The sequence below is a fragment of the Acipenser ruthenus genome, chromosome 27, assembly GCF_902713425.1.
Source record: "Acipenser ruthenus chromosome 27, fAciRut3.2 maternal haplotype, whole genome shotgun sequence".
Classification (NCBI taxonomy): domain Eukaryota; kingdom Metazoa; phylum Chordata; class Actinopteri; order Acipenseriformes; family Acipenseridae; genus Acipenser; species Acipenser ruthenus.
The window spans coordinates 15,475,549-15,500,576 of NC_081215.1; the positions used below are offsets into that span (position 1 = coordinate 15,475,549).

The 25,028-nt window shown below is 39.4% G+C and overlaps 1 protein-coding gene across 4 annotated transcripts in view; it reads right to left on the minus strand.

Annotated features, from left to right (window-relative positions):
* Positions 1-25,028, minus strand: part of si:ch211-288d18.1 (USP6 N-terminal-like protein) — an 87,566-nt gene that overhangs the window by 17,251 nt on the left and 45,287 nt on the right. For 2 of the 4 annotated variants that reach the window (XM_034053302.3, XM_034053303.3), the window contains exons 2-9: positions 23,041-23,114; positions 16,109-16,194; positions 15,943-15,982; positions 15,329-15,409; positions 14,272-14,379; positions 9,039-9,148; positions 3,178-3,226; positions 1,525-1,645 (exon numbers count right to left, since the gene is read on the minus strand). In XM_034053302.3, coding sequence (XP_033909193.1) covers positions 1,525-1,645; positions 3,178-3,226; positions 9,039-9,148; positions 14,272-14,379; positions 15,329-15,409; positions 15,943-15,982; positions 16,109-16,194; positions 23,041-23,106 — 661 coding nt within the window. In that variant the 5' untranslated portion in view covers positions 23,107-23,114. Of the gene's footprint in view, positions 1-1,524; positions 1,646-3,177; positions 3,227-9,038; positions 9,149-14,271; positions 14,380-15,328; positions 15,410-15,942; positions 15,983-16,108; positions 16,195-18,454; positions 18,574-22,726; positions 22,791-23,040; positions 23,118-25,028 lie in introns of those variants that run through there. The other 2 variants (XM_059002096.1, XM_059002097.1) reach the window with 2 other exon arrangements.

Genomic DNA, 25,028 nt, shown 5'->3' on the forward strand with positions numbered 1-25,028 from the left:
TATACGGCATTCAGTCTATAGAGCCTTGTGAAAGTATGGGGTGTCACCCATACTGCAGCACTGCATACGTCAGAGACAGATGCACCCTGAAATAATGCCCAAGAGTTTCCTAGGCCTCTAGTGGAATGACCAGTGACCTTCTCTGGTGGGGACAGGTTGGTTAGAGCATAGGCAATCTGGACATTGTCCACAATCCACTTTGACAGCTGCTGTTTGGACAGGGCTTGTCCATGGAACTTAGATTCACAGCAGATAAAGAGCTGCTGTGTTTGACATCAACCCAGAGTCCGGTCAACATAGTTCGCCAATGCCCTAACTGGGCAGAGCGTGTGGAGCTCGCTTGAATAGTGGTTTCATAAGTGCATTAAGCACCATCTTTAACCCCATTTAAACTCGTACTGGGAACGCGCAGAAGTGGCCCTGGCATTCTGGAGGGTTGCAATAACCTCATCCGAGAGACCGAGCTAGCTTAGTTGCACCTGCTCAGGAGCCAGACCCACAGCTGCAAGCTCGCTGGGTTGGGATGCCATAGGCTGGCAGTCCAGCAGCTGGACCAGTGCCGAGAACCAGTAACCATACAAATATTGTATCTACTTTTTTTTGTTTTTCCTAATGAAGAGAAACAGAAGAAAAGGTTCCACGGGAGCACAGGCGCAAGGAGCAAGAAGCAAGGAGCAAGGAGAGGAAGTGCATGGAGTTAACCCAGAGGCGGGAAATGGATCCCGGGGATGGAGCGGGGAAACCTGCAGGTTCCACCAATGCACAAGGCCGCGGTGAAAAGTAACCATAAATGAGGGCTAAAGGTGCAGAATAAGTATGACATATACTATAAGCGTGAATATCTTTCACAAAACAACCATGACGCTCAGACGCAGTTGCTCCTTCTCAGGCAAGGCTAAAGAGAAGATGGCACTGCTCCCTCCTGCTTGTGACACCTTATACCCTCGGGGGCAGGGTCTTCGTGGCTGACGCAGTGGGGGCTCATACAAGCAGCATTTGAAACGGACCCAGTGTGAATGAAGCCTGAAGCATGAACAAAGTTGAAATAAAGAGAGCAAAGGATTTTGATCTTTGGGAGCTTCTTAAATCCAATCTCAATTCCTGCACTGCCAGAAGTCATGCAATACTGACTTTCTTCAAAGTAATATTGCTCTACCATGTTCTGAAATTCGATATGTAACTGGGTAACGGATTCTCTCACGTATGACAAGTCCCGCTTACACAATGAAAATTACACTTTTTGATGATAACCATCAAAAGGTCTGTGTGGCGTACTGTAGCATTGTGGTGAAGGCTGGCCAGCAGCAGAAACAGCAAACCCAAAGGCGGCAGACTGCAATTCAGCCCTTTGGTGCACTTTTCATATTTAACAAAATAAACAAAAGGTTTAAACAAACACACACATCAAAAACCTGAATCTCTCTGCCCTGTCACAGTCAGTATCTAGGGAATTATTTAAGCACCTATAACCACTTTAATGGGTGACTGACATCAGTATTTTAGGGGGATTCTCGTCTTTCTTACCATGCATTGCGTGTTTCTGATTTGTCAGCAGCTGTGACAACGCCCAGAAAGCATCCTCTTCATTGAGATACATCAGAAGGATGGCTGCAATCTGACTCATTCCTTGACAGTAGCTCACCTCCTGCAGTGAATATATTCAAAGAGAATCATTTAGGCTGGCAAAAATAAATGAAGCATTTCCAATAGTTTTTACAAAACATGCTGTGCTATTGCTTTATATAGACATCAGGGCTGTCCAACAGATGACTTGACCCCTATATGTCTCACTAAGCTCCCCCTTGTAGTTTCATGTAGAAGTGGAGAATGCCATTCAAGGATGACTACAGTCTACAATCAAAATGCAGCAACAGCTATGTTCTGTTTAAACATGACACAAAAATACTAGCACTTCTTTGGATCTGTTCAGTTAGCGATTTATATCTAGTAATCAAAGCCAAATAGGTTGGACAGCTCTGTTGTAAATGATAAATTCTATGTTTGATTTCTTCTACAGAATCAATAGATAAAGAATAAGAAGGAATATCACACAGCTAAAGTTTCATTAGCACCATTATTCTGAAGTAACAATACTTCAAAAAAATTGAATTCAAGGTTTTCTTAAATTGTATATTTCTAGTTTTCAGAAGTACTAAAAGAAATGACTAAATCCTATGACAAACACTTTTTAAAAATAATTCTATTTTTTTTTTTTTTTAATTTAGTCATCGCCAATTTTTTTATTCCAGTTTTCTCCCCAATTTAGTATGCCCAATTATTATCTGTATCCTCGGCTCACCGCTCGCAACCCCCCCGCCAACTCGGGAAACGGCGGCTGGAACATGCGTCCTCCAAAACGTGCTCCTGCCAAGCCGTCATTTTTCGCACTGCAGATCCACAGCAATGCCACCAGACCTATAGTGCCGGAGGACAACACAGATCTGGCAGCTCCACTGCAGAACCACAGGCGCCCTATCGGCCACAGGGGTCGCTGATGCGCGGTGAGCCGTGGATTCCCCTGCCGACCTAAGCCCTCCCTACCCAGGCAGCGCTCAGCCAATTGTGCGCCGCCCCCTAGGAACTCCCGGTCACGGTCGGCTGTGACATAGCCTGGATTCGAAGCTGCGAGCTTCAGGCTATAGGACACATCCTGCATTCCGCGCGGAGCGCCTTTACTGGATGCACCACTCGGGAGCCCCTTTAAAATAATTCTAGTCAAAATGATTGCCACTGAACTTATTAAGTTAGGGTAGTATTTCTAAATGTAGCACCGTTGAGTGTTTAAAAGTTTTTTCAACATACTGTATCTGAGCTAATGGAGTAATTCATGAAAGTCCCCTTTAGACTTTAATCTCCTGTAACTATAACAGTACAAATAATAGATGTAACTTTTAAAAAGCATTTCAGTAGAAAATTCTACATTTGTTCTGCTTTCTGAATTGGAAAACAAACAGCAGTGGAAAGTGAGATGTGTCAATGAGTGGCACTCATGTCCCTCAAAAGTATATATTTTTTAATAGAATCTTGATTTCTGTTCCTCACAGTCAAAGTCTAGTAACCTGACCTCCAGTAACGATTCTTGCTCTAGCTGTGTATCTGAACATCTGAATCACCAACATACTGTGAGTCTCCTACAGTGTTTAATACACATGCTGTAATATTTTAGAAATAACTCACTGTGTTGTAAACGGAGTAAGCTGCCAAGACATCAAACAGTGCCTGCTGCCTGTTGAGAGATGAAGATGAACCTTGTTACAATCTGCTGTTTCTTAATAGAAATCTAGAGACATGTTATACAGGAGTTGACATACCAATGCTGATATGGTGTAGGGCCACCATCTGTTGTCATCACTTTTGAGACAGTTCCTTGAGTAATATCAATAATATCTGTCTGCATTGGATATGGAAGAACATGTCCTACTACCAGCCCTCTATTAAAATCTGATGTTCTGTCTTTCCTACCATTGCTTTAAATGACTTGAAATATGGAGTTGTCAGTAGTTTAAATTTATTGCATAACAAATGATTCAGTCATTTGTGGGACTGCTCATATCCACCAAAGTATGTGCTATATGTGGCCTTCCAATGTTCTCAGCCCTCTTTCTACATCACATAAGAACAAACGTACATACAAGAGGAGGCCATTCAGCCCATCTATGCTCGTTTGCTTCCTAGTAGGTGACTGATTTTAAAAAGTAGTCAAGTCAGGTCTTAAAGGATCTCAGCATCAATAACATGACAAGGTAGCCCATTCGATACCCTAACCACTCTGTCCTAAGTCTACCCCCACTTAAATTCCAAATGGTTTCTGTGCTTAAAAGTGGTGGTTAAGGTTAACTTTTTCAACTCATTTTAAGATTAAGTAAGGAATAATGACCAGAACCAAAGACAGTAAGTTATAAATGAGATGAAATCATTGATAATGTCCCCACTTAAATTCCAACTGCATCTTCAGGTACTGGTTTACCTGAATGGTAAACGCATCAGGAAATGGTAGCTGTTTCCAGTAGCTCATGGTATTGGGATTTTAATATCCAAGACCTTGAAGGACCAATCTTTAAACATCAATTTTAATTATTAGCACAAGCACAGTTAGCAATGCCCCCCTTTGTTGTGCAGCTACCTTACTGTTTGCTACTAATCGTACACTCTAAAGACTAGAGATCACAATGTTTATAATGCAATGCCACCAAAATTAGCACATGAACACTGTTCAAGAGCATATCGCTTTCCTGTAAACCATAAGAAGCTGTATTTAGTTACAGGAAAACCATGCACCGATGTAAAGGAAGTCGTTGATGATTTTTGTTTAGCACTTTGTCTGACGGCTCTGTGCACTAAACTGAAGGTCATAGCACAAAACATTCATAGTATGAATTTCAGCTAAAATGCTCAAATACTCAAATTATAAATAGGCTCTTTAAAGCCTGAATTTTTTTTAGTATGTCTTTTTTTTTGGGGGGGGGGGGGGGTTGTTTAACTGTTAACTAGTTTATAAACATGTAAACATGTTTTTAATTTTCTTAATTTAAAAACTTTTTTTTTTAATCTTTGTGAAAAGGTTAAATATATATATTTTTTTAAATTACAAAACATGCTTTCTAGGAAAAATAAGTCTGTAGGAAACGTGGCAAAAGCTATAGGCCTGTTTTTACTGATTTGCATAATAAATGTGGCCCGCTCGAGTAAGTGAAAATACTGTTTTATACAAAAAAAAATGTTTTAGTGCAGTATGCGCTGTATGTTAAACATAATGTAGGACTGATACAGGGTAACTTTGCTAGCTTTACCTGATCAGTTTATTTTACAACTGAACATTGCAGGTCAGCTGCTACATTTCCTAGAAAACTAATTAATACATTATTTGCAATTTCCCCAAACTTTTTACTGTGTTTATTTGTGGCATTTCTAAGAAGACTTTATTTACAGATAAGAATTATTTTTAAACACACTGAAGTTTAGTAAATAATTCAACAAACACTTATTTTGCTTTCATTCATTGTTTAGGGTCATATTCTAGTTTATAAAAAGAAGGATATGATGTCCAATATTTGAATCCTAAAACATGCATTTTATACTTTGTATATACAGTGCCTTGCAAAAGTATTCAGACCCCTGACCAATTCTCTCATATTACTGAATTACAAATGGTACATTGAAATTTTGTTCTAGTTGATATTTTATTTTAAAACACTGAAACTCTAAATCAATTATTGTAAGGTGACATTGGCTTTATGTTGGGAAATATTTTTAAGAAAAATAAAAAACTGAAATATCTTGCTTGCATAAGTATTCAACCCCTGTGCTGTGGAAGCTCCCAGTTTACACTGATGAAAGAAATTGCCCTAACAAGGACACAATTACCTTACCATTGGCCTCCACCTGTGAACCATTAAAGTTGCTGTCACATTTTCTGGATAAAAACCCCACTGTTGAAGGATCATTGGTCGGGCTGTGAATCTGAAGGAAAATGAAGACCAAAGAGCATTCTACAGAAGTTAGAGATAAAGTAATACAAATGCATAGATTAGGGAAAGGGTACAAATAATATCCAAGTGTTTGGATATCCCAGTGAGCACAGTTGGATAATAATCAGGAAGTGGAAGCTGCATCACACCACCCAGGCACTGCCAAGAAAAGGCCGTCCCTCAAAACTCAGCGCTCAAACAAGAAGGAGACTTGTGAGAGAAGCAACAGAGAGGCCAACAATCACTTTGAAGGAGCTAAAGAGTTCAGTGGCTGGGAGTGGAGTAATGGTGCACCATTCAACCATATCAAGAGCTCTGCATAACACTGGCCTGTATGGGAGGGTGGCAAGAAAGAAGCCGTTACTCAAAAAGTACCATCTGAAAGCACATCTGGAGTTTGCCAGAAAGCATGAGAGTGACCCAGCTGCGATGTGGGAAAAGGTTTTGTGGTCAGATGAGAATAAGATAGAGCTTTTTGGCCAAAACTCAAAGCGGTATGTGTGGCGCAAACCTAACACTGCCCATGCCTCAAGACACACCATCCCTACAGTGATATAGTGGTGGCAGCATCATGCTGTGGGGATGCTTCTCATCAGCAAGGACTGGGCATCTTGTTAAAATTGAAGGAAGAATGGATGGAGCAAAATACAGGGACATACTGCAAGAGAACCTGCTTCAGTCCGCTAAAAACCTGAAGCTTGGGAGGAAATTCACCTTTCAGAAGGACAATGATCCCAAGCACAAGGCCAAAGCAACATTGGAGTGGCTCAAAAACAAAAAGGTGAATGTCCTACAGTGGCCCAGTGCAAGCAAGATATTTCAGTATTTTATTTTTCTTAAAAATATTTCCCAACATAAAACCAATGTCACCTTACAATAATTGATTTAGAGTTTCAGTGTTTTAAAATAAAATATCAAACAGAACGAAATTTCAATGTACCATTTGTAATTCAGTAATATGAGAGAATTGGTCAGGGGTCTGAATACTTTTGCAAGGCACTGTATGTCCATAATATTGATCTGGAGCAAAACAAATAACATTAGGTTACCCTGGTTCCCTGAAATAGAAAAGTAACCATTACCGAATGGGATGTACTCTGTGCAGCCCGAATTACCTGAGAACTTATATCAAAGCTTCTCTTTTAAGAAGCCCTGTCTGTCTCATGCGTTGACTCCACCCCCAGGAGATATCAACAGCTTTCGCATAGGGATCAGCGCCATTTTCTATTCAGGCCTGCTGTGGAGTGAATGCAGCGACGTTAAAGGGCAATGGTTACATTTCTATTTCAGGGAACCAGGGTTACGATAATAACATAATGTTCCCTTTCAAGTACGAAATGTAACCATTACCGAATGGGATACAATACCCAAGACGTCGCAAGGACTTGCAGCACCAGCAGATGTGCTGAAAAGGAAGATAAAACTGCCTTCACAGTACAGTGATAGACAGACCTCATACAGTGTATATGCTGCAAGATTACACCAGAAGTCCAACTAAGGTATGTAGCTAACTATTCCAGGACTTAAAGTGGAAGACAATGAAAAGTGAGTTAAAGGGCAGAGTGAGTGGCTGCCCTTAACACTCTGGTCCCAAAACCAAGGTTCTGCTGATCTACGACATTCAGGTCGGTAGAATCTTGTAAAGAATGACACATCATACTGCAGTGTGCAAATGTCTGCGACACATGTGCCCTGGAATCAACGCCCAAGAGGTTGCAAGGCCTCGTGTGGAGTGACCAGTGATCTTCTCCGGTGGGGACAGGTTGGCTAGATCATATGCAATCCTGAACGTGTCTGCAATCCACCTCGACAGCCGCTGTTTAGACAGGGCTTGTCCGTGGAACTTAGACCCGAAGCAAATAAACAACTGCTTGGATTGCCGCCAGCCTCTGACTTTTGACTGAATAGTCACAGCTCACTCTCTCTCAGGCAGGCTGATCCCTTTGCGAAGGCCGCTGATATCTCCTGGGGGCGGAGTCAATGCCTGAGGCAGACACAGCTTCTTTAAGGAGCAGCTTTGATATAAGGGCTCAGGTAATTCAGGCTGCACAGAATAAATCACATTCGGTAATGGTCACAATAAATCTGCAATACTGTTCAGTGTAGCCCTAAGAGCAAGGGGAGAGGCAGGTCATTCTAACAGCTGCTACGCATTACATGGCAAATGTTTTAGTGAGTGTTTGTCTCCAGGTCAACTGGGTGACAGGGAATATAAGCACAGTACAGCAAAAAGCATGCTTCAGGATTAAAATATACAATTTACACAAAGCTGTATCTTCTTAGCAACATTGGACAATGAATGATAACATAACAGGGTAAATTGTTATGAATTTACTTACCTTCTATAAGGCTGTGAATCTATGTTTAACAGATTAAAGTCTGTCTAAATGGTCATTTTTTTTTTTTTTTTTTTTTTTGTTTATTTAGCAGGCGCCTTTTATCCAAGGCGACTTACAGAGACTAGGGTGTGTGAACTATACATCAGCTGCAGAGTCACTTACAATTACGTCTCACCCGAAAGACGGAGCACAAGGAGGTTAAGTGACTTGCTCAGGGTCACACAATGAGTCAGTGGCTGAGGTGGGATTTGAACCAGGGACCTCTTGGTTACAAGTCCTTATCTTTAACCACTGGACTACACAGCCTCCTATTTAAACTCACCAAACTTATTTCCAGTGACAAAGTAGACTTGATTTAGTATTTATTTTGAATTATCAATTAAATGTTTAGTAAAACGAAATGCTGTTTAGATTTTCTTTTACCATTTAAATGTTTCAATTTTTGTCCGTATTTTCAAAGTCTTTCCTCATTCTTTAATTAACCCCTTTTTTTGAAAATGAAAAATTCAAGTTAAATGCTATGGTTTTTGTTTTGTAAAAAGTGTTATACCTCTTTTAAAAAATAAGTGTTAATTTATGACCAAAGTAAACACTTTATAAATAAGGTCCTTATAGCCTTAATGTTCTATTTCTTAAGCATTCCTTTAAAGTATCTGTGATAGGAGATGTGGGTAGGGATGTGGGTAAATCTGCTGACAGAACAGACAGACATACACAGAAGTTGTGTTTGAAACACTGCTCAGCACTCAGGACTACCATACCCCCCTGCTTTACCACACCCACCTGCTGGTTAAGGATCAATACCCCCCTGCTTTACCACACCCACCTGCTGGTTAGGGATCAATACCCCCCTGCTTTACCACACCCACCTGCTGGTTAGGGATCAATACCCCCCTGCTTTACCACACCCACCTGCTGGTTAAGGATCAATACCCCCCTGCTTTACCACACCCACCTGCTGGTTAGGGATCAATACCCCCCTGCTTTACCACACCCACCTGCTGGTTAGGGATCAATACCCCCCTGCTTTACCACACCCACCTGCTGGTTAAGGATCAATCCCCCCTGCTTTACCACATCCATCTGCTGGTTAGGGATCCCAGTTGGTCAATCCCCCCGCTGTTTACCTCACAACCAAACACAGCAGGTCCAGGTGGAGCTTCTGAACATGCACATGCCTCCAAGAAGCCAGTGACGACACACTGCTTATCACAGCATCCATTTTACTTACTTCACTCCAAAGCGATCCCTGAACATGATGTGGTTTCTAAAGGTGCGGTTCACATCCAGATCTATCTGCTTGATTTCTGTGGAGTAGTGCCTGGCTTGCTGTTTCATTTTCTGTGGAACAAAACAGAGTTGCAGTTAATATGATGATTCTAAACCACAGTATGAGCTTGGGCAGTGCAGTCTTTTCCATCTGCACCATGATATGCAAGAACATAATAAAATGTACGAACAAGAGGAGGTCTTTCAGCCCATCTATGCTCATTCGCTTCCAAGTAGCTGACTGACTTCAAAACTTTGTCAACCTGGGTCTTAAAGGATCTCAGTGATTCAGCATCATCAACTATGCAACCCATTCATTACCCTCACCACCCTCTGTCTATGTCCACCGAATTTCCAACTCCTTTTAACATTAAGGACTTCAAACAAGTTCCCCTTTGTTCTAGGCTAAATAGATTCTAGTCTGGTTGCTCTTTGTTGGACTCTCTATAGTGCCATAATGTCCTTTTGATACCGTAGATACCGGTTTGTAGTGTTACCCTAAAGGTTTACCACAGTAATTTGAAGGTTTTACATGGTTGTCCTTTTTTTAATACTTCACAGTGTCTTTAGACAGTGATGAGACAACAGGCGGTCGTGGTTCAACGCAGGCTGAAAAACCCTACTGTTGAACCAGGCCTGGAGGGCGCATGCACAGGAGACCCAATGGAAGGGTCTGGGAAGCTGCTGCCATCAAGCCCAGAAGTTTCTGGAACGTTTGGCACCAGTCGGTAGCGGGTTGGAACCGGGTCAGTACCTGGACAGCACCAGGTCGGTTCAGTACTGGTTCAGTGACATTAGCACCGGGTCGGTACAGGTATCGTACTGGGTTGAAACCGAGACTGAGGGAAGCCTGCCTGTTAGCAAGGACTAACAGCCTTTGCAATGGTGATGCTAAAAAGCTGTCACCAAAAAGGCATCAAGATACTGTGGTTGAGATTGCAAGCAACCACAACCGAAGCGAGTATCTTGATGAGCCCAACATCTGCAGACAGGCCTGCGTGTAGTATCTGTAAAAAACTGAAAAACACACAGTACCATATTGTGCTCAAAACAAGGAATAAAACTTGTTGCTGGATGCCTGGAAAAGGAGCGTCTCGAGCCGCTGGCTTCACGTGGGGCACAAGGCCACAGCGGGATGTGACAAGCAACAGGCTGTAGTGCACACATTATGCGTAATTAGTAAAAACTGTTACAGCAATAAGTACTTATCTGAACAAGGCTCTCCGATCAGGTCAGTCTTGAAAGGAAAAATGACGCAGAGATCTGTGAGCACAATCCTTTTGTGCCCATGGGGGCGGGGCCATGTCTGCATCACAGACTCAAAGCGCAGCTTTGGTATACAATGTTGAGGATTCAGGTCTTTAGGAGGTAAATACCCATTCTGTAATGGTTACATTTCCTACTTGAAAAGGAACTAACCTGTCACATGCTTTCATTCACTATACAGGTCTCAAATTGGAGTAGCATGTTTTACAATGAAAATACATAGTTGCTATATCATGTTTCTTCAAAACTGAACATTTGAGACCTACCGATTATAGTGAATGTGAAGTGTACAATATGTTAGATTTTAGGAAATCATTTGTTAACTATAAATAATTTTAAAGGATGTATTCTATATAAAACAAGACTCTCAGTAAACTCTTACAATACATATAAAATCAGAGCAACATGTTCAAGTATATCACCACAGTATGGTGAAGTAAAAAAGGGTGACAAGCATTCATATATGAAGATAGAGAGGTGCCTCCATAAATCCCTAGACTCTGATATGCTTTATAGTATTTTATGGTAAAGAATATCCTCACCAAGTTTTATTACAATTGGATAATCAGTTCTCTAGTAAAAGTGTCTATGTACACTGTACATAAAACTGTACCTAAAAACAGGTAGTTCATATTTGATGTTTAGTATTATACAGCTATGGCCAAAAGTAAATTATGTTCCTATTTTAGATATGAACATAATTTAGATATTTAATACAAAATGATAATGCAAAAGTCTACCAGAAGCCATAATAGTAATACAGTATTTAATGTTAGATTTTTAAATGTCACATTTTTTTAATTGTTGTCAGTTTTTCATTAAGCATCTAGAAAACTACAAAGCAATATGTAATTCAATCCTGCTCCTAATCACACAAGCCTATTGTGCAAGCCCTACCATCTGCCAGCTCTGCGCCTACAGAGGCTCATAAGCATTTAAGCTGTTTCCCGGAGAGCTGGCTTTTTGATTTGATAAGAGGCTCCCTTATTTGGATTTTGCAAAGACTAATTCGTGTTATATGTCATCTCGATAAACAAGAGCTGGACTTTCGTGGGCACGACAAATCGGATGACTCCCTAGATCGTGGAAATTATGTCGAAACCTTGCAGCTAGTCAGTGAGTTTGACCCTTTACTGAAGCAGCATTTGGAAACCTTGACTGTTTTTTCTAGGACAAACAAGATTCAGAATGACCTAATGGAAGCAGTGAGTAATGTCTAACGTAATGCCATTGCCAAAGAAATTGAGGAGGCACCATGTGTTGCTATTCTTGATGAAACCTCAGACATAGCTTTCGACTGTACTGCGTTATGTGACAGTGATGTTGTGGAACACTTTGTTGGTTTTACTGATGTTACTGACAGTCGGACTGCAGCATGCTGATGCAGGTGTGCCTGAGAGTTGGTTGCTCAGACATACGATGGTGCAGCAGTAATGGCACGCGAAGTAAGTGGACTTCAAAAACGTGTCCATGAAAAGTTCTGCATTTTTTGTTCACTGCTATGCACATGTTTTTAATCTTGTCCTGTTTTGCAGCAAAGAATATTAGGGAATGCAGGATATTTTTTAAAAAATTGGAAGGAATAGCTGCATTTGATATCAGAGGTGTTTTTCGACGTGCTTCAAACCAAGATGTACGATATACGGTTTTGTATTTCAGCAGATTCGCGAGACATTTGACCGAATTCACCGAAAGCGACAAACATTTGATGAGTTTTGGAAAGAGGTTCCGGAGCTGAGTGTACATGAACCAAGGCAAAAAAGAGGGAGACAAGAACGTTTAGATGATCAAACAAGATATAAAAACATCATTTTTTTTTTTTAGGTCAGTGACAACATCAGTGAATAGCTGTCAGTAAGATTTGAAAGTGTAGAGGAACTTGAATTTGTCCAGTTGCTGAATCCAAAATGATTCACAGAGTTCCAGACACATTTTCCGGTTGATGCTATGAAATCTATGAAAACATCCTATCCGAATGTTTTTCACAATAGTCGGTTTCATGCTGAACTGTGTGCTGTGTATAACTCAGATCAGCTGTAAGGCAAAGGTGCGTCTCACCTGTATAAAATGAAAATGTTTTTATGTCACATAAAAAGTTGTTGCATGCCTTCCTAAAGAAGTCACAGCACACCACTGACTTCCAGCATTACATGTTACTGCCGCTTGCCTTCCTGCTTCAGTGAAGAAAATATTCTTATTGGCCAAAGAACAAAGAAGAATTATGAGGGGCTTGATTGCAATCTTTCAAATCTTAAAAGGATGACATGGTTAACCTTAACCAATACTTTAAGTGCAGCGCAGAAACCAGGACCAGAGGACACAGCTGGAAAGTGGAGACCTAGGAGAGGGGGAGAAGATACTTCCTTATACAGAGAGTGGTGGGGGTATGGAATGGGTTACCTAGCCATGCTGTTGATGCTGAATCATTGGGATCCTTTAAGACCTGACCTGACAAAGTTTTGATATCAATCAGCTATTTGGAACAGGACGAGCACTGATCGGCCTCATGGCCTCCTCTCATACATACATTGCTTTGTTCTAATAGTAATATAGTTCTAAAACTTGTATTTGATGCCACCTAAACTACCTGAATAATTGATTCTCAAAATCAGGGATACATAACCATTCCTTCTGGGACAAAGTGACTTGTATCAGGGAGATACAGCTTTTATATCTCACTGATTTGTAGTTTTATACAGTATAATATAGTATGATTACATTTCAGGGATTCAAGTATATGCATACCATATGAATAAATCGTACAGTCCGTGTACACAAAAGTGTGTGTTACATATTGCAGGTGTTTGTCATTTTGTTCCTCTTTCCTGTACACAGTTACAGGGTTTAAAAAAAAAAAAAAAATTTGGATTTCATTTGGTTTTCATTTCTTGTTTTGTTTCTGTTTTTCATCACATCATCGTCTTTTTAAAACGGTTTAAGCAGAGTGAGTTGCATAGCCACAAGCCTATCTACTGAAGACCAGCTCAAATAGCCTTAGTTCAACCTGTCACATTGATAACACAAAAAGCCCTACTGGAAGTGCACGCCAGGTAAGAGTTATGAAATGATTTAGTTAGCTACAAACACTTCCATAATTAAAACCTACAGGTAGAGGACAAAAAAATGGAAACACCAATGTAAAGTCACTTAATAGGGCGTTGGGCCACTATGGTATTCCGCTCTGTGGTGTTCTCGGCGGACCGTTTTTGATGAAACTTGCTGCTCGTGCCCCAGGTTGAAATTTGCAGTCAACTGATCTGCAGTTGCTCACCTGTTTTGCCTTGCACTTCAAATTAATGCATGGATATCAAGATCCTGGAGTATGCGCTTCCGCCCACTGTTGCCCTTTCCCTCAGAGTTCCATGCCGACATCACCTTAGACACCATTGCTCGTGAAACATCAGCAAGTTGAGCTGTCTTGGTCACTGAAGCTCCTGCCAAACGCGCCCCAGCAATCAGCCCTCTTTCAAAGCCACTGAGGTCTCCTCTTGCAGCCATGCTAGCCATAATTATAGGCAACCAGACCTGTCCAGCATTTTTATACATGACCCTAAGCATGCTGGGATGTCATCTGCTTTATTAACGCATGAGCCACACCTGTGTGGAAGCCCTTGCTTCCAATATACTTGGTGTCCCTCATTTACCCAGGTGTTTCCATTTTTTAGTCCACTACCTGTAGTTCTGCATTGCAGCAAATAAAAGAATCAAACTAAAAGAATAGACACTGTTCCTTCTGGCACACTGGTGTAAAAGGCAGAAAACTACTGGAAACATAAAATACTTTAGTCTTGATTTTATTATCTTAGATGCAAACCTATTTAAATGTTTGGTTTTGTGTTTTTACATTTCAAAGATTTGAATTCAAACGTCACAGTGTTGTAGCACCAGCTATCCTTGAATTATTTACAAGCCGTTGTCATTTCTCTTACCTCGTATTTTCCTGTGTTTTCATTCTTTAGTTTCTCCACATCGAGCAGCACAGACCAGACCTGACCTCGTAGATGCAGGGGAATTCCTTTATAGACTCTCCGCATCATCTGAGCGGCGATACACATGGATCAATGACACTATATGGTGCATATTTTATGACTGCAGCAAGCTGACAGTAACAAGGAAATGGTGTATGCATTTTTTAGGATATCTGTTCTTTACTGTATAAGAAGTCGTTCATTTATTCTACCCTCTTACCAACTTTTCTAATTCATCTGCATTTTTTACATCATTTTTTTTTTTACTTCTGGAAGCTTAATGTCCCCTTCGTGGATAATCAGCACACACCCACTCCTCTTAATGTGACCATTAAGAGATCATCCACTCTACGGTTATAAGTAGTGAATCTCAAACCATTCCAACATTAAGACATTGAAAAACACTTCTAGTTGAAATGTTCATCATTTAATTTACTATGTTTCTTTTAGTATTTCTAAAATCAGCAATGTTGAGTGTGTAATAGTTATTGATGATATATAAGAACAAGGGGAAAATAAACCGAGATTCTGAGATGACTGCAGATAAACAGAAGCCCACTTACAATATTCAACACAAGCAGCCATAGCCAAATGAATGATCAAGTGTTTCCAGTGGTAGGTCAGCTCGATTACTTACAGTCCATCTCTACTTGCTGGGGATCCCTTATAAAAGTTTACCAATGTCATTTTGCAGTTTTCCCATGCTTTCCCCCCCATGTATTAAACATCATTTACCTTAGTTTGCCATGCTTTACAATATGCTTTACCATACTCGTCTTTACAATGCTGACTTTTGCTTTGCCATGCTTTCACTTTGCTTTATTACATTTTGCTATACTTTTACTGCAGTACACTTTTATAAGGGATAGTCGGTATTGCTCTTTTGTTTATACTTTTGTTTATGCTCATTTCAGTGATTTCCTGTTTTACTTTCATCCACTCAATAGTGCTAATTTTTGAAATGCTAAAGACACTAAATACATCCAATGACAAACGTTTCAATGTTTATCATTCTTACCTTCTCACTGTTTCTGTATTTATCCCATTTCTTTATCATTTTCAGCCATTTGTCCACTCTTTCAATCTCTTGCTGTTTTTGCTTAAACACAAGACATAACACTGATTTAAGTCTGACTGCAAATAGCCTAAAACTAGAGACAGTTACACATTATTATTATTATTATTATTATTATTATTATTATTATTATTATTATTATTATTATTAATTTTTTAGCAGATGCAACTTACAATTGTTACAAGATATTACATTATTTTTTACATACAATTACCCATTTATACAGTTGGGTTTTTATTGGAGCAAGCTAAGCAAGCTAGGCAAGGGTACAGCAGCAGTGTCCCGCACCTGGGATTGAACCCACGACCCTCCGGTCAAGAGTCCAGAGCCCTATCCACTACTCCACACTGCAGCAAATGTGTAAATGTTGAGAAATGTATTTCCCAGTTAATTTATAGATGTGTGAATACACATTTCAAGTGTATATGTTTAAAAATATAACTCTGCAATACAGACAGCACAGGCAACAGGATAACGTGTTTCATGTCCACTTTACAGGGTGATCTGTAACACTTTAATCTATTAAATTAAAACAGAACTGCAGAGGCGACTCCTACCTTCTCCTCCAGTGCACTCGGTGTAGGCAGCTCCTCCTCACTAAAAGGCAAAACAAAACAGTCATGAATTAGTTCCACATTGAAAAATACAAAGCACTTCCACGAGATAACACCATGTATCTGTACACAAACTGATTAATCCTCTGAATAACTGAAAAGCACTTACTGCAGGAAGCCAAAGCGGTCAGTGACTTTGTATATATTAAAATCAGCATCTTCCCATGGGTCAATCTGTGCTCCTTCACACCGACCCTGAAATCACAACAGAGAGATTAGAAGAAAAATCAGCAGCAGTGCACTTACAAACCATGCAGGTGTAAATCTACAGCATTCATGCCACAGGAGTGCAGACATATCCGTTCAGTGTAAAACAGGCTTTTATCCAAACCCCTTATAATGTTTACCATAGTAAAAGCATAGCATTGTGAGCCCAGAGAGATATGGCAATACATAAGAAATATGGTAATATATGGTAAATACATAGTATAACAATGGGCAAAATGACTCTACAAATTTACAGTGGCAAACTTTTCTAAGGGATACAGTCCCCAAAAATCCATGCACAGGTTAGTTTAGATACACTATATTTATTTATTTAATTTACATTTATATAGTGCCTTTCATCACAAGGTCCTCAAGGCTTATATTGAGCTAATAACTTATGAACTAGGACTTTTTGAGAACAACAGTAGCATAATCCACAGGGTAGTCATATCAAATCAATGGTTTGTAAATCTGAAGTAAAATCAAACTAATTATGTATCACATTCAACACTTTCTTTCCAGAGGTTAAACACTGAGGTGAATTTTTCCTGAACAACACCAGCTGTGGCTTTTTTGGGAGAAAGGAAATGAAAGCGTGTAAAGACCACGTCTGAAAGCAAGTGGCCTGTATCAATAATGGTCAAAGGTTAAAAGAACGTGGCACTGAAATGGTTAATGTTTATTTGACACCACCTGTAACAGAACTTTATTGAGAGAATTATAGAACATAATGGTCAAAGTGATTGAGAAAGCAGTGCAGCCGAAGACCGAGCTAAAGCAATTCATCTTTTGCCAGGTTCTCAAGCAGTGAACTCATCGCAACTTGGATATAATAACGAACAAATGTCCCACCCAGTCATTCTGCATAGGTGTACATGGATAATATCTGGTGTACCATTGCGCTTGTGGGGTAGTAAAATGTTAATTAAATGCCCCTCCTCAATTTTCTGCACTTCCATGTGCCGCACAGGGTGTTGGTAAGTAATATATGTTTGTCTTTAAAGTTCTCTCTTTCGTGTTAGAAAGAGAAAAAAATAAAGAAGTTTCACTGAAGCAAATGTATAGTGAATCTAGCCAACAGTAGAAGCGGTACCCATTTGAGCTTGAACTGGTGTTAAAGTTAAAACCGAACACATTAAAAGAACAAACAGTACAACTGTGCTCTTCATCTCAGCTCCAAGCTTTTGATCACAAAAGTCATCACAATTGATTCGAATTCTGGAATGTTGATAAACTAACTCAGCTGTGACACAGGTGTTTCAGATTTCTCAAAAACACCAGCTGGCAGTTTTGTACATATGTGACTGGGTACTCCCTGCCCCTGTGCGTACTTTATGTTTTGTGTTATTTTGTACTTGTAGTATTATTATTTAAAGGTACTGTCTTGGTTTGAACATTGTTTTGTTGTTAATTATTTTACACCATTCAACCAAAACACATGCATAATGTGACCATCTCCAAATTAATTAAACAATTACCAATTTGGAAATGGTCATGTATATATAAAGAGTGGATCAGCTGCTCATCAGGGTTGGTGTGTTCAGAGGCGAAACGAGAGGCGCAAGTCATGAGAAAAATAATACATCTAGAAAGCAATTGCTATCCGTGTTGGTTTTACACCAGAGATAACTTCAGCTTCATAGTGGTTATTGAGGTGTCTAGGGTGGTTTGTTGATGAAAGGTGCTAGTGCTAGTACTAGATTAGTTTGAAAAGCTGTAGCTGGAAGCTTTTGAGTTACAAAAAAAAAAAAAGTTGTGAGTCTGTCGCATCTCTTAAATTACTCTCTGTAGACCTAATAAACACATTTAATAATGGTGCCAAAGCAAAGTGACAAACAGCCAAATGCAAACTGATTAAGAGAAAATAAAATGTTAGTTGAGGTCCCGGACCATTGTGAAACTGGAATAAGCAGAATTAACTGAGAGAAGCTACAAAACAAGTGGAAGGGATGCTGCGGCAGTACTGTGCGAATGTCAATGATCGTAAGTTTATAACACGCATGTCAGTACACTCCCCACCATGGCTGTACATTTAGAGTCATCAGCATGATGAAAAAGTTGATGACCATGTATATTATTATTATTATTATTTATTTCTTAGCAGACGCCCTTATCCAGGGCGACTTACAATTGTTACAAGATATCACATTATACATTATTTCACATTATACAGATATCACATTAATTTACATACAATTACCCATTTATACAGTTGGGTTTTTTTACTGGATCAATCTAGGTAAAGTACCTTGCTCAAGGGTGCAACAGCAGTGTCCCCCACTGGGGATTGAACCCACGACCCTCCGGTCAAGAGTCCAGAGCCCTAACCACTACTCCACACTGCTGCCCTGAAATGTATAGAAATGTACAGAATGGTATAGAACAAGGAATTAAATGTTTGAGCACAATCTGATAAGCGATTCTCCAAATGTATGTAAGAATGTAACTGTGACATACAGATGGACAGTATGGACAGACAAACCCCTTTCTTCCCAGAATCTGATACTCTCAAAAACGCATGCTAAATAATGTTAATAACCAAGTTTCATTAATATTAGATGGGTGGCTCCTCCAGAGATATGGAAAAATGCAAAGTGTGACATCCATTTATCTATACGTACGTACGATGACAGACTCCAGTGGGGGATACGTTTCAAAAACATTTTCTCTCTCCTCTCTAGCATTGAATTACTGCATTCCCTTATGATGTTTCTGTTCTTGTTGTTTTTACTTTGACTCAGATGAAGGCCTTTATCCAGCCACAACACTAAGTTTGACTGAATAACTTGTTTAGTTCTGGTTGATCAAGCAATAGGATCCCACTTGACCCCACATGGGCAGCACAAAACACAGGTGTACTGCTCTTATTCTAGTAGTACATAGGCTTGAAACTGCACCCAGTCCTGGGTTTCAAAACTTGGATTGTTTAGGTATATTATTGAAATGGCCAGGTGCCAGGAGTCTGAACTACTGTACCCAGTCCCTGGTAAATCTGCTCTGAACTGATCACATTTCTCATCATAGCATGAATAAGTCCCTGCTGAGTCTGTACTACTTCACTAGTATAAGTTGTTTCTGCAGCTATAAAGGGGAAACAATAACAAACTCCTGGCTCCTGATCATTTAAATAATCAACTTAATTGAAGGTAGTTCTGAAACCCAGGATTGGGTGTAGGGCTACTACGAGTTTCAAGCCCTGTTACGTTCTTTAAAACCCCTGGTTGCTATATATTTAAAAGAGTCCCTCTCTTTGGATGACACGAATTAGAAAGCCATGGTTATTTCTAAGTACGTGGAAGAGTCAATTCAATGAGAAACTGCATGGCTGCAATGGATTTTTCCCATCTCTCTCACATCTTTTATGAGAAGTTGTTGGCAGGCAGATCCCTTGGTGGTTAGAGTTGATTTCGAGAGCCAACATGTTCTGGTTTTGAATTCTCGCCCAGCCACTCACTCATAGCTACAGTAGCTGTTTCTTAAACATACAGAAAAAAGCCCTTATGCTCCAATACAGTATATATTCCAGATTGGAGCCCACAAAACTATGCAAAGTATAGCGCTATATCCCCTTAGGGCCCTGGTCCACAATAACGGACACAAAACTGTGTTTATAAAAGGACTTGTGTATAATGTTGAAAGGTAGTTTTAATTTATTTAGGTATTTAGGCCTGCAAGCATATTTATTTAATATACAGTAGTGTAGTCCCAGATATTTTTTTCAAATGAAAATACATGTTGGCTAAAAACTACACATTGGAGACATAGTGATTCTTTAATGCTTTACCTGAAAGCAAACTGGTTTAGGTGTTCTGCTCCCAAACAGTAGTACAGCAGTCCTCACAATATTTTGTATACAATGTTTACTTATTGTGGTTCAACCAAAATGCACACAGCACTCAAACACAACCCTCATGCTGTGTAAAGTTATTTTTAAAAACTATATTGCTTTGCATGTGTCTGCAGTGGTAGCCAAAACCAGCTATTAACCTGTCGCAGTGCGATAACGGAAACTTGTCGCAGCTTTACAATCCTGTTTTTCTGACTACCATTGAATCAGCTGTACTTAATTAGTCCTGCCAGCAGGTGGCAAAGGAGAGCAGAAAATGCATTAAACAAACCAGCAGGGATCGCTGTGGACTTCAAGATTTAGCTTTGAAGACAATCGTGCATTTTGTCAGAGCGCAGCTAAACTGCACATGGTTTGGAGTTATGCTCTGACGTCAATTGATTGTTCACGCTCGTTCAAACGGGAGGAGTTATAGTTATTCAACTAAAATCAATATAGCAGGCTGTATAAAAAGTGCTTACAAGTTTTAATACAGCACAAAACACTCATCCTTTTTTAATGGCACAGGAGATGATCACTTTTTCAACGACGGGGAAATGTCTCCCTCACATTGCAGAAGTACTAAAACTTGTATTTCTCAACATTTTATTTGTATAACATCTCCACTATGACCCAGCAGAAACGCCAATCAACAAAGGCAGCGTTGGCACGCAATGTATTCTGGGTGATCTCCAGCAGACAGGAGAAAACAGAGCCCAGTAGTAAAGAACTGTTTGTACAAGTTTTTTCATTGTGAAATTTCTCAATCGTGAGACCATTCAGTGCTGCCAGACATGGTGGTTTAATTTGGCAGATTAATTTGGCTCGTTTTGAAAGCATCTAGTGGGTAAATATTGTCTTTGGTGGTTCGGCTTGTGCTTGTGCATTCAGCAAATCTGGCTCAAGACTGCAAGTGTGAGCGTTTGTGTGATTTGTAATTTTACTGGATGCTGAGCTCCAGAAAAAAGACAAGAGGAGGGTGCGATATACTATACAGGGTAATATGGTGCTTGCATTTCTGCGTTGGACTGATTATATGAGGATTCGTAAACATTACTGACACTCGTATGCATTTGACAGGGGTTCTTGTTTGATTGTGAAACGAGGATCCATGGTAATTGACATTGTTGGTCCACTGCTGATACGGTTCAGATATCATTAGTGTCCTGGACATCAAATTCCCAATCATGACCTTCTTACGTCCGAGAAATAAGTGCTTACAATTTTGAAATTATCGAAGTCTTGCTTATTTTGATTTTTGAGTGTTTTACAAATATTTCGAGAAAATGTTCATGGAAAAAAAGAAAACGGACAGTACCTTATTTATTATTTAACTCAATAGCTAGGAAAAGATGAACCCACCTTCACAAGCTTGTTACAAAAAATACTAAATCTCGGATTTTCTATGCTGTCGGATAATTTAGTTTTACACTTGGAGCGAGGCAAAAAACATGCAAGGATTTGTTTAATAACCAAATCAGTACACTTGCCATATATAAATCAACAACACAGACAACGTTGCTTTAAATTTACATAAACATACTTGTTCAATAAAACTGCTTCTGGTGTACAGAGGTCAAGGTTGAACGAGGCGCACTGTCACATTCATGCTGAAACGTAGCTGCAGTTTACTTCAGCATCCAGTGCGTTGTTACTACTGAACAAGCTGGTTAAAGATGCTGAAAACGATAAAAATCACGCCTAAAGATCGAGTTTGGCAATAGCCATCCAGATGACAAAGATAAACTAATATGAATACTATCTTTTGGTTTTTATTATTACTGTTTATTTGTAATCTTTAAAGTAAAATGGTAAGTTTGTTTATATTATTGATTGATGGCACTGGTGAGCATGTAACTTCCTTATAATTTAAAAGTGTACCAATAAATATTTCCTGTGTTAACTGTTATTCAATAGTATTGTTTGTGTATCTTATAATGTGATGCGGGGGGCTCAATTTTAGCCTTTTATTTTAACTGTGGAATAACACAGATTTTAATTTTTTTTTTTTTTTTTTAAATCAGAATTATTTTTTTTTTTTAATTGCTAGGACCCCTGGCAATCTGTATCAAACTAGCTTCTAGTCAGATAGCGCCCCCTAGTGTGTGGAAGATGCAGGACTGGTTAACTAAACTGCATACCGCATTGACTTCATTTTTATCACGAACAGTACCACGCCATATTTCCACATTTTTATAGCTGGTTTTGGCTACCACTGTACAGTAATACAAATGTAAGCTGCACGGGTTGTACATAAAAGTAAGAAAAATGGCCATGACACTCTCAGCAGGGTTTGGGCTAGGGTAGGGTATTTAAGGTTAAGGTTAATGATTCAATTTGCACGAGGCATTTATAAAATGAATTCTGAGGTAACAACATAAGGTGTAACGATTCATCGTGTATCAATGAACTTTCTTTACATGACATATCGTATCGTACGAACAATATATGTATCATTTGTATTGTGACAAAAGCACAGCAAAATGGTTCTTGAATGAAGCAAAGATGGTATGACTACATACTGCCCCTATCATTTCATTTTTGATCTTTTAATAAAATATATGCTCATTTGAAACTATTATGCCCATTATCACATGTATCGTGATACAGATCATATCAATATTGCAGATGTGTATTTATATGTCCAACCCGTTTACTATAAACATGCAAATGCACGGTGCACGTTTTCTTTACGTTGTCTTTTCTCGGAACAGGGCGGCGCTGTATAAGGATGGGCTCATAAATGAACGACCAGCTTCTGTGTAAATAAACAAACCAGTAAATAAAGCATATACAGGAATCATGTTTAAAAAATACAGTTGATCATATTTCACCAAATGTCATAGGAAATTTTGAACCATCCTTCAATCAATCGTGTTTAAAAAAAAAACACAAGAACATTAAACAGCTGTAAAAACAATATTTGAACATCTGTCCCTGTACAATACATAATCACAGCTGGACGTATGTTTGTTAATCTATTCTTAACCTGCAACACACTACAGTACCTTGTCATATTTGGAGATGATTTCAGCTCGTTCTTGTGCTATCAACGTCTCAATGTCTTTCTTCATGTCAATATCTGCAAAATAAGCACAAAATGAACCTGTTAGAACCTGCATGAATGCAGACCTTTTTCAGAGGTGACTTATCATTGGCTCAAAGCAGTAATGCTTTAAAAACACTGAACTCTTCAGTGTTACACTGGGGCAGTGTTGTAACAGTTTGTGTGCAATATGTACAGAGCTTTAAGATGGTTCCACACAAAAACCTATTTTAAAGTTTATTGTTCTTGCTGTACAGAAAGCCTTGGAACGTGCTGTAATAATAATTAAAAAAAAACACAACAACAACATGTAAAACATTATTTTTTAATTAACCTAAATTATTGTCTGTTTATTTATTTTATTTTTCAATTTAGCAGGAATAATGAAAAATGTAAACTGGTGGACAAGTATTAAAAACAACATTTTAAATAACAAGCCCAAAAAGTTGTGACATATAGACTGTGTGACAGGGAGGACCCTAGCGGTGGTTCAGCTGTTAACCAGGAAGGCTTGCCTGGAGCTGAGCTGATCGGGAGGTTCTGATTGGCTGGGGCGCGTGCCCGGGGAGCCTACGCCTGTTTAAGACAGCAGTGCCAATGTTCAAGGCTACTGCAACACCATGGCTACACAGACAGGTGCTGAGAGAAAGCCTCTGTGCTCGTGTACACCGAGGAGAAAGTCAGCTCCAAAGGACAGAACTACTGCACGAAACCCTTCCACTCCAAGACGGTGCTCGTGGCCATCAGGAAGAGGCTGGAGTCGCCGGGAGGATGCCGGGACTTGGCTAGGTTAGTTTAGGGGATTTTGATTCCAATAACAGTACAGTGAGGGTTTCATACAGTAGGTTCCTGGAGCGGGATGTCTCTTTTAGTGAGGCTAGCGCTCGCTGTGTGTGGCAAACTTTTATTTTTAGCTTTGTTTTGTTTTCTTTATTAAATCTGGGTTTTGACTGACTAATTGATGGTCAATCAAGCCCCAGCCACATATCCTTTGTTTGAGAGAAGAGGGTTCAGTGAAGGTGAATACCCAGCCTGAACAGGAGTTTTAAAAGCAGAAGTTCTAGTGAAGGCGATGCCCAGCCTGGAAAGTAGGGTTTTGTTTAAACCTTTTATTTTTGTCCCTTGCTGTTGTGTTTATTTTGTCCCTGTGTTTTCGGTTTACTGCATTAATAAACGTGCGCAACAGCACTTTAACTGCAGGTTCTTGACTCTGAGTCTCATTCCTGACGCATCCTTTCACAGCCTGCAGTTTCCGACCCCCAGTCATTCTGCATTGATTAAGCTGTCCTAATATTTGCTGCATGACACCCAAAAGCGAGTTTTGAGTGAGATTGCTGCCTTCTGAGTAGAAGCAGAGTGAAGTACATTTCAAGCAGTGTTAGTTTGAATATTCAAATATATGTCACAGTATATTTTGAGTATCACCACAAAAGACAACAAGAATAAACACCAATCCAATACTATCTACAAGCTATTTCTTCTAGATCGATTTAAGTACTCTTTTAAAACAAAACTGCAAAAACATTTGAATCACTGTGACAAAAAAATATATATAGCGAAAGGACAATAAAAATGAACTACAAACTGTTGGAGTAAGTTAGAGAGGAGACTAATAAAAGCAGAATTACATGTACCTGTTCATTTCCTGTTTGTAGTATTCTGCCTTTGCTTTATCCTATTCATTAAAGAATTAAAATGCAGTACAAAAAGCAAAAATCCTGAATTGAAGCTTTGATATTCAAAATCAATCTGACACAAATCGTTTCAAAGTGCATCAAATCTTAATCCAACATGCAAGAATCCCAAACTGAGTTTTTATTCCAAAACAACCCGACATGAAAAGTTCATCAGATCCTTTTTTTTTTTTTTCTGTAATCAAATTTTGCTTTGCCGCATGGTTGCTCAACAAGCCCAAAAACAGAGTGCTTTTTGACAACCTATGTTCACGAT